General features: G+C 39.0%; 1 protein-coding gene across 8 annotated transcripts in view; it reads left to right on the top strand.

Annotated features, from left to right (window-relative positions):
• Nucleotides 1–11,285, top strand: part of PCDH15 (protocadherin related 15) — a 443,438-nt gene extending 432,153 nt beyond the window's left edge. For 7 of the 8 annotated variants that reach the window (XM_056352005.1, XM_056352006.1, XM_056352009.1 and 4 more), the window contains 4 exons: nt 946–984; nt 2,287–2,360; nt 3,194–3,326; nt 8,683–11,285. In XM_056352005.1, coding sequence (XP_056207980.1) covers nt 946–984; nt 2,287–2,360; nt 3,194–3,326; nt 8,683–9,237 — 801 coding nt within the window. In that variant the 3' untranslated portion in view covers nt 9,238–11,285. Of the gene's footprint in view, nt 1–945; nt 985–2,286; nt 2,361–3,193; nt 3,327–4,101; nt 5,572–8,682 lie in introns of all 8 variants that reach the window. The other variant, XM_056352010.1, reaches the window with a different exon arrangement.
• Nucleotides 11,286–12,441: the final 1,156 nt, after the last annotated feature.

Here is a 12,441-nt window from a genome sequence, read left to right as displayed (position 1 = left end):
AGTTCAGGTACAGAACTTCCCCATCTCTCAGGGTTTGGTTTTGGCCAAGAAACCTGGCTGAAATAGTGCCACCAAGTTTTGAGAGGAGTGTGAGGACGATGGTGCTGATTTTCATGAGTAAATCTGATTCTAATTTACAAAACAGCAAGTGATGTGCATCGGTCTCTCATTTGGATTTGCGGTAAACTGGAGCTGCAGAGTAATTAACAACGTGGCTACCAAAAATGACCCATGTTTAGCTGTGCCACACCAGACAACAGCCATAGCATCCTGTCAGTCCTCTCCATAGAGCCTCCCAAGGTCTTTTCCCTCACATCAGCGTGTTTTTCTCATTGCATGCTTCATACAGAAAGGAATTACACATAAGCTGTAGAGAAAACAAGTGAGATAATACTTCACTGTCTTACTAGGTATTGTGAATTAAAGTATATTTGTGGTTGTGAGGTACTCAGTTACTAGCCACAAAAGTATATAAATGTAGATAGAGAATTAAAGCTATGGTATTGCAGTAGAAGCTTGGGTAAGAAATCGTATCACTTCAGGTTTTTAATAGCTGGTTCCACACACTATACTGCAGATTCCTATAGATTTGCTTTCTACTTGTGGATAATTTTTTGTCTGCCATTGTCTCCCTGCTGTCTCCAACACACATCACATAATAGTTCTTTTGGGTTCTGATAGAAGGTTTTGAGCTAAATATTTTATAGAATCGCCACGTAAACTGGTAATTTTATTTTATATTAGGAAAAATAAATAGTGGACTGTAATAGATTAGATGCTTAGCAGTGTTCTCACCGAGTATGGAACTATCTGGTGGCTGCCATACACAAGGCTTTGAAGGACCTGTGTTCTTAGGCTTTCATTCCAATCTTAAACACAAATGGCCTGTACTTTAATTGTTGCTGCCTAATGAACCCCTTTCTAATTTCTAATTTTCTTTTCTAGCAACAGCAGTTGCTGAGACCTTCTCTTCTCAGACCAGAGGTACCACTACTTTTAACTTCTTAATTATCCTATATCTTTTTGAATGGATTTTACGTAATTTCCTAAAAAAAACTTGTCTGTATTAGGTGATCTTCACACACACACGCATGCGTGCGCACACACACATGCGCACACACACCCCCCCACACACACACACACCACCACCCCCGACTCTTTCAGATGAAAAGGAAAGTCCTGACATTGTTACCCCAATTATGTTATTGTAATTCAATACTTTAAATTTACTGCATCTTGATATTTTCCCCTTGAGGATCTTTCAGTTGCCTCCAGGGGCTCACACACACTAAAAGCTTTCCTAGCTTCGTGTCCACATTCACAGACAGAATAATTTCCTCACTGTCCAACTGCATTCTATTTTTTCAGATGTCAGTCAACTAACAATTAATTATTGTACCTAGAGGTGAACTAAGCAGTTGGCATGCCAAGGTAATGGAAGAATTAGCACACTGCTGTGAAGTGCAAAAGCAGCTCTGGATTATGAACCAAATACTTCCTATTCCAAATCTTTTAGACCCAGTATCATTTCCAGAATAAGCCATAGAGCAAACGTAGCTTTTGGGAGATGTTGCTATCAATGGTAGTACATAATGGGAATAATTTCTGCACTCATTATAAGTAATTACAACAAGATGCTCTTACACAACTTTTAATTTCACTGGACAGGAGAAAAACATCTAGGAAGCTATGAGACAGAGGTGACATACAATCCCTTGCCAAAACCTAAGCCCTGGTGCTCTGTGTCAATACTGCAGTTCAGAAGTATTCCACAGAGCAGCCTAATACCAAACAGCGTGTGAAAGGAGCTTAAGGACACACTGGCATTTTTGTAGGACACAGACGTACTTTGCTTAGTCCAATGCTGCTTATTATTGTTAATGGTTGAGAAAACATTAAAAGAGACCTGACAGTGTAAGTAAAATAGTCCTAATCTTTCAATGCAGCTTCTCCTTTGAGAGAAGCACAAGAACTGACAGTCTATTTGCAGTGAGTCCAGTTTACTAAATGAGTTTTTGACCCAGCTAAGTGAGACAGTGTCCCATGCCAGAACAGCATCTGCATTTATGTGACTTAGAACAGTCACTCCCAGGGAATGCACCAGGGAAGGGGTCACGTAAACCTCCTCTTGGCTTCTCATTGTAGTTCTTGACAGTTGTCAATGTTCCTCAAATTATTATCATTTTTTATTTTGCTTGTTTGCACTTTAAGATGCTGTTCTTTGCACCTTTTTCATCAGTCATTACTGTGTGTCACTGCATTCAATCAGTGTTTCTCTTTTAACAGGAGTTAAGTATGGAGTCTGGAATTGATCCAGGGCAGGAATACTATGGGCAAGATTACTACAGTTATGAGCATGGGTATATTTTCATTTCCCCTATATATTTCTAAAAATGCTGCTTTTCCAGGTTGGTGCTGCTTATTATTAAACAGCATCTAATCAGGACACTTTCCTTCACCTCAGGATTACTTTAATCTTTGTGTCCATGAAGGTGTGTGCTGACAACAGAACTCTAAAAGTTAAAGGGGCATTGTATACAACTCCCTGCTTCTTTAGGAATCTTAATAATTACACTTGCAAAGTGTATACCCCATCTGCCATGCCTTTTTTATATTGCCTTTTTTATTTGAATATTTCTGCTTTCTTGGAAATTAATTTCCATCGCCTTTATGGCTCACCAGCCTGAGTTCAGTGACTGACACTTTCTGCTCACAGCCATCATCTGGCCTTTTACATTTACCTAGAAAAACATCATCCTGTTTTATTCTGATAATGCACATCTGACTGCAAGCACTTCAGGGATTACTGCTGTTCTTATAAGCTTGCAGGAATTCTCCAGAAATGATCCCAAGGAGCCTGCTCTTTCATTCCCTAATGATTAAAAAGATCCCCCCAAAAAATCAGGTACCTGGAAAGAGAAGGTCATTTCATTTGGGGGACTCTTGACTGATCCCAGAGACCTCACAATCTGGGTTGCCTTCCATTTGAAACAGGCTTGGCTTGTGTCCAATTGCAAGTTTTGGATTTTGTTACCACTAAGAAAAAAGAATAATAATTTCTCAATGGTAAAACAAAAATAGAACAAAGATATTTTTGTCCTTTCGGGATGTGAGCCTGTGCCTTTGTTGCTCTGTGTGGAGACACACATGAACACATCTGTATGGTATGAAGAGATGATGGTGTTTTTGCCAGGTATGAACTGCCTCAGTATGGGAGCCGGCGACGACTATTGTCTCCTTCAGGAATGTACGATGAGTATGGGGAAGTCATGGTGGAGAATGATGGTGGCTACTACTACAGTCCACATGGATCAACAGCAGAAGAGGTAAGCATTTCTGGTGTGTTGATTCTGTCTCTGCAACAAGGTGAAGGACCATTAAACCTTGTCAAATGTATTTTGTAATTGATCAGAATATTGTGTTCTGCACAGACCAAACAAGCAGTTCTTCCAATGCTCATTATTGTTTGCCTTTCTGATGACCAGTAAAGTCAGTACCTCTCTCCCTTTTCCTAGAAATAAAAAGGAATTGTGAAGTTTCTTTTAATATCCACATCTGATTTTCCCTCAATGTAGATTTCTAGTTCAAAGAAAAATCCACATAGCCTTAGGTAGCTCCATTTTATATTGTTAACCAAATGAGTTATTACTAATATTCAGCCTGTAACTGGTGATTTTCCACTGAGAAAAGCAGTCTCCTAAACTCGTTCGTCATAAAGTTCACAACTGAATGTTAAGAAATTTTAAAATATCAGTTGCAGTCAGCAAAAAGTTGCCATAAATTTTCCTCTCTTTTATAATCTAATATTCAGAAATAATAGACTCTTAATCCATCACATGCGTTTTAATTAAATGAGAAGAGATAACATTTCTGAGCCAGTATTTTTCCCTGTTGCAGAGTAAGGTAGTTGTGTACTTGCAATCTATTCTCCAAGTAAAATTTTCCTCATAACTTTGGTAAAAAGCTATTCTGAAACAGGTAAATTAGTTCTGATGCTGGGGAAAAATGTTGCATTTGTTCCTATCTGCTTATTTTAGGGTACAAATTTTCACAATAACCATCTTTCAAATTGTAATCAAGTTCCATTTTCATAATTTGCAGGGGATGAGTCAAGGCAGAGGTCCTTCAAGCAGAGCTATAAGCCAGAGAGCAGGGGCTCAAATAGAAGGTAGACCTTTAGGTGGTGGGATGGATATAAGACCTGGGTCTGGAAGAGCATATAGGACCAGCCAGGGAAAAAGGAAACTAAAAGCAGTGATGCATTTAAGTCGTGTAGCAGTCAGTGCTCACAAACCAGTAGGAAGAACTGAGTCTGCTCGTTCTCCGTGGAAGAAAGCAAAGATATTCCCGATGATTCTGCAGAAAGTGAAAGGTGGTAGGAAAGATTCTAGTTACGCCAAGTTGATGTCAGGTCGCCAAGTGGACAGTGAGAAAAGCATGATTATCAGGGGAAGTTACTTCCAGAAACCAACAGATGACAGACCTTCAGTGAGAAAACTCAGTCACGTGTTAAAACGCATTAGTGTCTCCAGAAAATTTCAAGAGCCTATTAGCAAAGATTCAGTGCATGCAAGAGGAAAAGGAGAGGAAGAATATGAAACAGATGAAGCAAAATCAGGAGTTTCAATAAATATCACAGCAGAGAGTGAACACGAGGATAGTGATTATGAGAAGAAGAAAAAGAAGAGAAGAAAATATACTTCAGACGAATCATCCGTGAAGAGTAGTAGCTCTGGCTCAGAGTCAGAAGATAAAGACTACTTGAAAGTAACTCTGGACCAAGATGAAGCCACTGAAAGTACTGTGGACTCAGATGAAGAAACTGGGCACGATTTTGGGGATTCTGATGATGAGTCTGGATCCAGCTCTAGCAGTGAATCGGAGGAGGACTCATCTGAAGAGGATGATGATGAAGACGACTCTGACAGTGATGAAGATGGTAGCCTGTCAAAGAGCTCATCTACACAAAGTTCATACAGCAAATCAGGGACTAGTGAGTCCAGCAGTAGAAGAAGCACTGAAAGGTCCAGTACAAAAAGTAGAAGCGGCAGCTCTCGTGGCAAAGTGAGGCGACCCAGCCAGAAATCAAATACAAGCTCTAATGCATCAGGCAGTGACATGGACATGAGCTACAGGAAAACTTCAGGGTCCAGCTATAAGAGCAAAACCTCCTCTGCCAGCCTTGAAATAGAAGACACAATAGAAGAGGTGTCAGAAGAAGATGAACAATCAGATGTGGAGCAAGTCAGCACAAGCCCCAATGAGACAGCAGATAACTCAAATAAGGCAGTTTCTGAAACATCCGCCAGTGCAAAAACTGCTGCTACTGAAGAAGGCAAGAAACAAAAATCAGCTATTAATGGTGAGGATAGTGCAGACGAAAGCACAGAAGAGGTCGATGCAGATGCTAGTGATAGGGAGGAAACTACCAGTAAGAATGAATCTTCTTGCCTAGAAAGTGAAATCAGTGTTACTTCCAAAGGTACTGAAGGGTCAAAAAGCACAGCTAGTGCCACTTCTGGTAAAACTGCTACTTCCCCTGATACTGAGAATCAAAGCTCTGATACCAACATGAAAAGAAAGAAAATAAGAAAAAAGATGTCCCAGGAAAACAGTCAGTCTCAGTCAGATGACACCCTGGATGCTGCCGTTACGGAGTCAGAGGCTACTGGTGATTCTACATCCTTTTAAAAAGGAGAGACAGTAGGTGGACGTTTTGCAGTAAGGAGTGACCTTGTTTGCTGTGCCTTCTGTGTGGTCTTTCCTAAGCAATGCACACGTGACTAGAGACATCCAAAAAGAAAATGTCAAAGCTTACTTTTTCAGCGTTTGAACTCTACGTGCTGTCTTAAGGACAGAGCTGTAGAAAACCAAACTAATACACTTCCTCTGAGAGACTACTCAGGTATATTTAGTGGTGTGCGTAGAAGGACTGATGTTCGTTGTGCAATGGCAGGAAGGGAGTACTTTTTCTCTGCTGATCTCAACAACGTAGTTAAAGATGCATTGTGTTGATTCTTAGATGTAATCGTTTTTGCGTTATGAACATTGTAGTAGTAGAAGCAAAGTAACACTGCATTTTGTATTAGCTGTGATGCGTAGCTTGATCGACCTGATGGCGCAACCCTACTAAGGGCCCTGTGTTCATGCAGGTTATGTCTGTCACAGAATGGAACACTGCAGGAAGGAAAAGGAGTAAAACATGGAATTTAGTGAAGAACAGAAATGGTGATGAGGATGAAAAGACTCTAGATGTCATACATTATTCACCTCATGTTCCCCTACTGTATGACATTTGCTAATCTTCAAATTAGTTCTCTGCTGTAAACATTAACCCTGTTTGCAGGGAGGACAACTGAAATTGCAGCAAAGCAACACTACCCAAACTGCAGAGTATTACTAGTAGAGTTGGGATTAAACTGTTTCTGGATCATGGGATTCAGGTTTCAGGTATCAGTGATGTACAGGACAGGAATCCAGAGGTAGGTGTACATAGTGATGAGCTTGGTCAGAAAAGGAAATGGATTACATTTTCCAACTTTTGCCCTTCCCATCTAACAGTACAGTGATACTGGGGTTTTTTTAAACATCTGTTTGGAAGTTTGAGATGCATAACAGGAAAGTAAGGTAACCATCACCTACGTTCTATATTTTGGTATCTGCCTTCTAAAATTCAATAACCTGTAATACCTGATGTCATTCAGTAGAGACATCTTGTAGCACTGTCATTAGCACAGCTCTGCTCATAAATGAGTGTGATTGCATGGGAAGGGCTTCAGCTCTTGGCAGCACAAGTGGCCTTTCTGTTTTCATGTAAGAAGCAACTTCTGCATGATGTACCTCCTTGTGGAGCTCTCATCTGTGCTGTCAGCACACTGCCTATGCAAGTTTTGTATACACACAAGTCATCTGTGCTTTATTTACCTTGTATTAAAACCCACAGAGCTGTTTCTCAACCACTAGATTTATCCAGAGAAGCCATAAGAAGCCTAAATAAAATTAAAGCTTTGAGCCAGTATTGGATTAGTCTTGTGAGCAAGTACTTTAAAGCTAGTACAAAATCTGGCATATGCACCAAAGCTGTGCCAGAAAGTCTCTGTTGGATAGGTGAGAGAAAAATGTTTGAATTTTTAGGATACTTGAGCCTGCTGTGCAGTTACCCTGGCAGGACAGGGTGTTGAGCTAGAAAGCATGATACTAACTTCTCAACTACTGTCTTTAATTCCAGTTGAAATGTGAACTACACTTATGACCACTTACCTATTTTTGTGTATTTCCATATAGCACAAAGTTGTAGCTGCACACGGTGTTTTAACATAAATGCCATTTAAACTAGTCAGTCTTTTCATCCACCTGAATACATTAGTGTGAAGAAAACTATGTCTTTACCAAGAACAAAAGAATAGGCATCTACATAACACGCTTAAGAGTAATCACCATCTGTTTGTACCTTGCATGATTTTCTTTCTTTAAAAATTGGCTTTTCTTATGTGCATGTGTGTGGATTGCAGTGGGAGTTAACTGTGATGGTGTCTGCTGCCTTAGTGAAATAACTGTTTTCATCATTATTTCAAGAATGATAGTAGCTTTAGAGTGCTGCAAGGAGGCATTTATTTTAAAAAGATCAGTTATCAATTAAAATAAGTAAGGGGGGTTGTGTAATCACTATTAGTACAAAGTCACAGCAAATTGTATTAACTCTTTAAATATATATATAAATTATATAAAATCTAAAGTCTCATTTCTCCACCATTTTCCATCTAATAGCAAAGCATCTCCATTGATTCCACTAGATTGGAACTGGCATAAAGCCTTGTATCAAGCTTTTCTTTTTTCAGTCAGCCCGTTTTGCCAACATCGTGCCTGAGAGTTTCCCTTGTGTAGGTCCTGATATCTTTCTCTGCTTGATGTGTTGTGCATATGTAACAGTCCTGCTCAGTGCCATTTCTGCACTGAATTTACAGTGCAGTAATACTCTGGAAGAAAACTTCAAAGGCCTGCCAAGCATTTACTGATTAGTACAGTAGTTTCTTAGAAGTATTACTTACACAATGTCTTCATCATCAGTGCCTTCAAGTTTCTGTTAAAGGGGTTATTAATCTAGTTGGTTTTCACCTCTCCTTGTAAGACAGACTGAGACATTGCTTTCTCAAAATATGGCTGGCTTACCAATATGGCAATTTTCTTAAGTTTTCTTTCAGAAGGTAATGTCTCCATTCTTGGGGTTCTCTAAAGAAGGTGCACTTCGACTTAGCAGGAGCACAGCTGAATGCATCTCTAGAGAGGAAAAAAAATGCAAACAAAACAAGAAACAAACCTGAAATTTTTCACTACTTCCCAGACCTGAAGAAAAAAATTACACTTTTTATATACTCTGAATCGCATTATGCAGTTCATGAACTGAAATGATTTTATCCATCTCGTAACTTTTTAGTGCAAAGAATCATTTGCATGTTCAAGCATTAGGTATACAGGATTGGGGCACACAGATCATTGATTGTAATCAGAACAGTTAAGAAATATCTATGTACAACCTAAGAGGAAGGGTACAAAAGACTAAATTAATAAAAATTCCTATGAGTTTCTAGATAAAAGACAAGATAAACAAAAGATAGGAAAAGGGCAGGAAAATGTAAGAAATAGTCCTGAGGTTTAACAACATTTCTATTTATTGTCAAACAGTGGGCCAGAAAGAAAAGGATCAAGTTGATAGTTGACCCAGAGTATGAGACCAGCTCTACTGGAGAAGACAGTGCTCCTGATTCCAGCCAGAGGAGTCGTCTTAATAACCCAAATATTCAAAACAACATCAACGGTAACATCTACATTGCACAGAATGGCTCTGTTGTCAGAACCCGTCGCGTTTGCCTTGGTAATAATTTAAAGGTCACATCTCCAGTGAGGCTAGGGAAACAATTCAAGAAACTGGACAAGCTTGCAGTGACACACGAGGAGAATGTCCCACTGAACACATTGTCAAAGGGACCATCTTCTAGTGATAAAATGAACACAAGACCCTGCAGTGTCTCATTTGCTTCCTCTACTATAGGGGCTGAAAATATAGTAACAAAGCCAGGGGCCTCCAAAATGAAAAGCACAGAAGAGCAAGAATCAGTTGTGGATAACGAGGATGTCAAGGAGCCCTTGGAGTCACACAGTGAACACACACAGTCAGATGAAGAGGAGCTCTGGATGGGCCCTTGGAACAACCTTCACATACCAATGACAAAACTGTGACTTTTTTTTTATTTTATTTTTATTTTTACTTCAGTTTATAATAAACTGCGCTTTTTATTGTCACTGAGGAAAATGTATGAAATTTGTATTGTGCACATATGTTGTATACTACAAACGACACGCTTTAAAGTTTAAAACCAGAATTTGCACTCACATTTGTACCAATTAATTGTCCTCCCCAACAAGTATTTTGACAGGCTCCCATTTCACTAAACAATACTTCATTTAAATTAATTAGGTTTTTTGGATCTTGATTTATTGTTTAATAAACAGTAAACCACTAATAAATGCACAGCAACATTTGGCTAACTTTTCAGACAGTTCTATACATGCCTAGCTTGTTTTTCTGTATGGTACTTGTGGCTATACTGTTTAGATTTGGAAATTGTCTATTTATGTTCAAGATTTATATCCAGAGCTCTTGATTCTGAACTCAGAGTAATAAATTAAAAATAAATCCATGAAAGTCAATGGAGCAAATCCTCGGCTGGCTTAAATTTGAGTAACAATGCCAAAGTCAATAGTGATATACCAGTTTATGCAAACAGAGGATCTCGCTCAACACCTAGCTAGCAAACTTAGGTAAGAGTGGAGTTGGAGTTTATAAGTGTATAGCACTGTTACACAGAAAAGTGGAATAGAAGATTAAGTCAGATAAGAATTGCAGAGAGGAAGGAAATGTGTAGCAATTAATCTTATTCAGAGGTACCTGGCCGTGGTTTGTTCATTTTCTTTTGTAAATTAGCTCATTCCAATTTTCTTCTCTACTCTGTTTTTCATCTTTTCATCTCTTCCTGCATCAGTTCTGGGTTTTTTTCTTTATACAGTCTTTAGCTCCAGTTTTTATGTTCCATCAATAATTGTCATCCTATGGCTATATTCCTCCAAAATAAACCAGGATGAGTCACGAGTCTGTGTGATAGAAATAGGCATTAAAGAGTAATTAATAGGAAGGGGATGGATACATTTTCAAGCCCAGCTAGCTGTTGGGTTAAATGGTACAATCACCATTCCACTCCAATAGTATTGAACATAAACCTGCTGGAAAGACAAATGGATCATGGTGAAGAGGATAAAAGGTGAATATTTTACAAGGCTAATATGCATAAACAGATCTGTGAGGGGCAAAGAGTGTTGGAACACACACAGAGAATTGTTTCCAAAACTTCTAAGTAAGCATTACTTGTAAAATACACAACATGCATTTTGGCACGTGCTTATAATTTCTATTTCTACCTCAAAGTAGTGACTGTCTTGTGTTACAACTTGAATAGGGAGCTGAGAAATGCAACTGTTCACAGTCACCAATACCTAAAAGACATTAGCAATACAGAACAAAGTCTTTTACTCCAATGTGTTATAGGAAAGAAAAAAAGAAGATACATACTCACATGAGGAAGTGTCCTGTTGTATTATGCAAACTTTTTTTGCAGGATAAGATCAAACTATGTGTGAGAACAATAAGGATACCTCTCAAAAGATAGGAAGAATCAACAGATAAATGCGTGCAATTAGTAAGGAGATGATTGGCATCATCATTCTTTCCCTGTTGCTGTAGTTGAAGTTTCACCACAAGATCTGGATGACAATGGCTGTTGGTTCTGCTCTGGCAGTAAATGGACTTCTGCTGCTGCGATTGTGTTCGTTTTCGCTTTGCACAGGTTCTCCCCCACAGGATTCCTCTTACTGTCTTTAGAAGCTGTTCGCATGTTATGCCAATGTAAATGTGACATTTCTGTCAAATACCTCCTTTTCAAACTGAGGTTTCTGACCAAATATTTTGAGAGATGGTGCTTGTTTTTTAGGCATGAGAAATGCAATGTAGCCTACCATGCAAGGAAAAAAAAAAAAAAACCACCAAAACAAACAAAAAATCCGGGTATTTCTCTTTCCTAACTCTTTTATCTTGGCATATTTGCACTTGGTACCTAACAAAAAATAGCTGTTTGAAGTTTAGCTAGAGTCTGAACATATAGATAAGAATGATGAAAGAAAAAAAAAAAATCTATTCTTTGAAATAACTAGTAAAATGTTCTATTTTAATCCTGTTTAAGATACTGTTATTATTTCACTACAGCATTTTTATTGCAATATCTGTCAGTTTGGTTCTTACTAAATCCTTTGATAAGGTCATATGCTTTTTAGAGAAACATTTTCTCCCAGCTACTCTTGATTTTTCTGAGGGCAAAACCAATTGTTTCTTTTTCTAGAGACTCATAGCTATACCAGCTTTAGCTGTAGCTCTGAGAAGGATTGTCAGGCCTAACACTAGTCTAGTGGTCAGTAGTGCTGTGGCTGCTTATCAAAGGCAAGACCTGTCAATACTGTCTCCTTTGTGCTGTCCAAACACTCAGAACTTCTTCAGCAATGGGTGGGTTTATCTAAAATCTCAATTTTAGCTAAACTTGTGTTACTTACAAAATCTTGAATACTGTTGGCAGAGGGCTTCGTGAAACCTTTCACAGATGCAGAAAATTTCTGGGGGTAGTTCTTTTTTATTTTCCGGGGATGCGATAATGTAAATTAATACAGACTTTAGACTGTGAGCAGGCAGTGGATGCCAGAACCAACAGCAATAACAGTACAGACTGTTCAAGTAAAAAAAGGTCACTTCTACTTTTTATTTGGGAAGAGAAGTATTAGCGTGGCTTTGGTGGATACAGTAAGTAGAATAACATCTCTGGGTCTTGGGATATAATTTACAGCTCTTTAACCACTGAAATCTGTGAAGCTGATGCAAGGCATGAGCATTTTCCCCTGGGTGGCAGAACTACTCACTGGCCGACTGATCAAGGTGATAATCATTGCTCCTGACATTGATTTAATTTGTACACTCCTTCAAGCAGGCACTGATAGTTTTGTGGTTTAGTATAGCATCTGCTGTTTTCAGAATAAGCAAGATTCAAATGACCGACCCTGTGGCTGTAGAAGGGCGGTGTACCACTGTGAGGCAGAACAAGGAATGTCAGGAGAAAATTAGAAACTTCTTTTCCCTCCTTTGCTTCTCCTTACTGTGAGCAGACTGTAAAGAAAGCCCTGCAGATCTATCAGGGACCTGTTAGGATGCTTAAAATACATATACCTTAAGACTAGGCAGTTCTTACAACCAAGATTTGCCTGAAATGGTTTGGGGGGAAAGGACAGTGCGGTTGTGATGTGTGATGTGTGTGTCTGTCATGGTGCTTGCTACTGGCAGAGTGATGT

Source organism: Falco biarmicus, chromosome 9, assembly GCF_023638135.1.
Source record: "Falco biarmicus isolate bFalBia1 chromosome 9, bFalBia1.pri, whole genome shotgun sequence".
Taxonomy (NCBI): Eukaryota; Metazoa; Chordata; class Aves; order Falconiformes; family Falconidae; genus Falco; species Falco biarmicus.
The sequence above is the reverse complement of the archived record's forward strand: the minus strand, read 5'-3'. Positions and strand labels throughout refer to the sequence as shown.